Raw genomic sequence first — 2,258 nt, 5'->3', positions numbered from 1 at the left:
GGGGGCGCCACGGCACAGTGTGGGGGCATGATGGGTAAGCAGAGAGAGGACGGTGACATGCAGGCAGGGCACGGCCTGAAGGACCCACCCCCCAGCCTGGGCATCTGCAGTGGTTGGTGGCTTCCCAGACGTAGCCCACCATGGGGGACGCACAGTGGCCCATGCCCGTCCAGCAGCAGCCAGCCAGCCCTCTGGTCACCTCTGGTCTCAGGGTGACACCCTGCGACTGTAATCCCCATGACCTTGATGCTTGTTAGGTCAAACTCGCACCTTGGAGGGCTTCTGCGCTGGAGTGGGTTTCCATGGCAACGGGTGACCCACAGGCTCACTGGTGCCCTGCACTCCCCCTCCAGGGAGCCCCCTGCTCCTGCCTGCATGCCACCGTCCACGCTGCCCTGCACTGACGTCCTGTCACAGTGGGACCCAGGGCGGCCGCGTGACAAGAGTGACCTGACCGGTCACACAGGGCGGGATCTGGACCGATTTGCTGGCCTCCCCCAGAGAATGTCCCCGGCCCAGCCGAAGGCCCAACCGGAGGCCCCGAAAAAGCCCCTCGGGAGGCTGCGGCAGGTCCGCTTTCCAGGGGCTGCAATTGATCCCCCTCCTGGGCGCGCAGCAGCCCTCTGCTCCCTGGGCCCCCAGCGCCCTGCTCTTGTTAGTGGTCCCTCTTTGAACACATTTCCTTTTATCCTGTGGTGACACGCTGTGGCAGAGGGCACTCCAGGCGAGATTGGCGGGGAGGGGCCGGTGGAGCGTCTGCTCCTGACAGCTAATTAGCCAGCGTCTGCCCGCCTGGGCGCCTGGGCCGGCCAGGCTTCCCCTCCCCTTCCCCAGGAGAAGGAGGGCAAGGTCCACCTGATCCTCGGCGCCTGGTCCGCCCCCTGCGGGTCCCAGTGAGCACTTGGGCCAGAGTGCCCCCCCCCCATGCTGGGCCAGGGCCACCTCCCAGGCCTCAGCTGCCCGGTCTGCGAGGTGGGTGTAAGAGCAGCGTCTGCCCCGCCTCCTCGAGCCTGTGGACAGCAGAGAGGAGAGAGGACTGCGGAGCCCTGAGGCCGGGCAGGGCCTGGTTCCTGCTCACACTGAGGAGCGCCTGCTGTGTGCCAAGTTCAGCACACCCTGAGCACCTACTGCACGCGGCCCTGCCTGAGGCCCAGAAGGTCAAGCAGCAAACAAAACAAACAGAAAGCCCTGTCCCCAGGGAGCCGTCCTCCCTGGGCAGCAGAAGTGACCCATCACATCTGTACCGTGTGGGACCCCTCGCAGACTGCTGGGGAGGGGCAGGCCTGCTTGCACCCTGCAGGCTAAGTGACAAGTGACACCAGGTGGCTGGGCTTGGAGAGCTCAGGGGAGAAGACCGCAACCTCAGATGGGGGCCAAGGACTAGGAGGTGGCCGGTCATCAGCCGTGTCCTGTTCGTCCATGAGGACCAGTAACCAAGGCCTCCCGCCTCCCTTGGTGGCTTTTAGAAACGCCGTGTGGCTGGTGGGTTGAGGTTTCGGGGTGGGGTGTTCCCCGGCACAGTGTCCCCAGGGCTCTGGAGCACAGGTTGCCACGGTCACAGCATTTATGACACAGAATCTGCATTTCTGGGAAGTTGGGGGGACACTCCTGGCCCAGGGACACCCCAAACTGGGTCTCAACAGGCAGCTCGTATGTTCAAGCTTGAGTAGGAATCCCGCGTCTGAGTGTCACCCAGCCCCAAGGGCCACCAGGCTCAGGTTACCTGGGAATTGAGCCAGGGGCAGGGGAGGCCCAGGTGCCCGCGCTCTGCCCTGGTGTGCCCTGGTGCCCTCCTCTCTGCCCCAGGATGCGGGCGAGGGTGTGGCAGGAAGGACAGATTCCAGGTCCAGGCGCTGGGCTCCAGGGAGCTGCCAGAGAAGTGGCCGCAGGAGCCGGTGCCCTCCAGGGCCTCCCCCAGGGAGGAGCCGGCAGGTCCTGGTGCCGGGGACCTGTCCCTGCTGCAGGCCACCTGGGGGCGCATCTCATGTTTCCAGGGGTGCCCGGGTCAAGAAGGAGCAAGGCAAAAGGACAGGGTGACCCAGCTCACTGATCAGCTGGGGACACTGAGGCCCCCAGAGTGAGGGAGGTCCAGCCCGAGGACCTTCACCCCCCGCTGGGCGTGGGCCAGCGGCATGCGGGGCCAGTGGGCCTCCCCTACCCGTGTCCCTGGGAGGAGCCCAGCACCTGGGCTCCACTGCCCTCGGGGACTTGCACCTGGACCTGTTTCTTCTCAGCTTCTGGGCTGTCACTTGGCAGGT

The 2,258-nt window shown here is 65.7% G+C and overlaps 2 protein-coding genes across 4 annotated transcripts in view; one reads left to right on the top strand and one right to left on the bottom strand.

Moving 5' to 3' along the window:
• Positions 1-2,258, top strand: part of Gse1 (Gse1 coiled-coil protein) — a 317,059-nt gene that overhangs the window by 42,341 nt on the left and 272,460 nt on the right. The gene's annotated exons all lie outside the window — the stretch shown is intronic.
• On the bottom strand, positions 7-2,134 carry LOC125613091. Its single transcript, XM_048792404.1, has 3 exons — positions 2,065-2,134; positions 1,724-1,981; positions 7-1,010 (listed from the first exon to the last, which is right to left on the bottom strand). The coding sequence occupies exons 1-3, from the start codon at positions 2,132-2,134 to the stop codon at positions 412-414; spliced, it is 927 nt and encodes a 308-aa protein (XP_048648361.1). The 3' UTR covers positions 7-411.

This window comes from Marmota marmota, unplaced genomic scaffold, assembly GCF_001458135.2.
Source record: "Marmota marmota marmota unplaced genomic scaffold, marMar, whole genome shotgun sequence".
NCBI lineage: Eukaryota > Metazoa > Chordata > Mammalia > Rodentia > Sciuridae > Marmota > Marmota marmota.
This window is presented reverse-complemented; position numbering and strand designations above follow the sequence as displayed.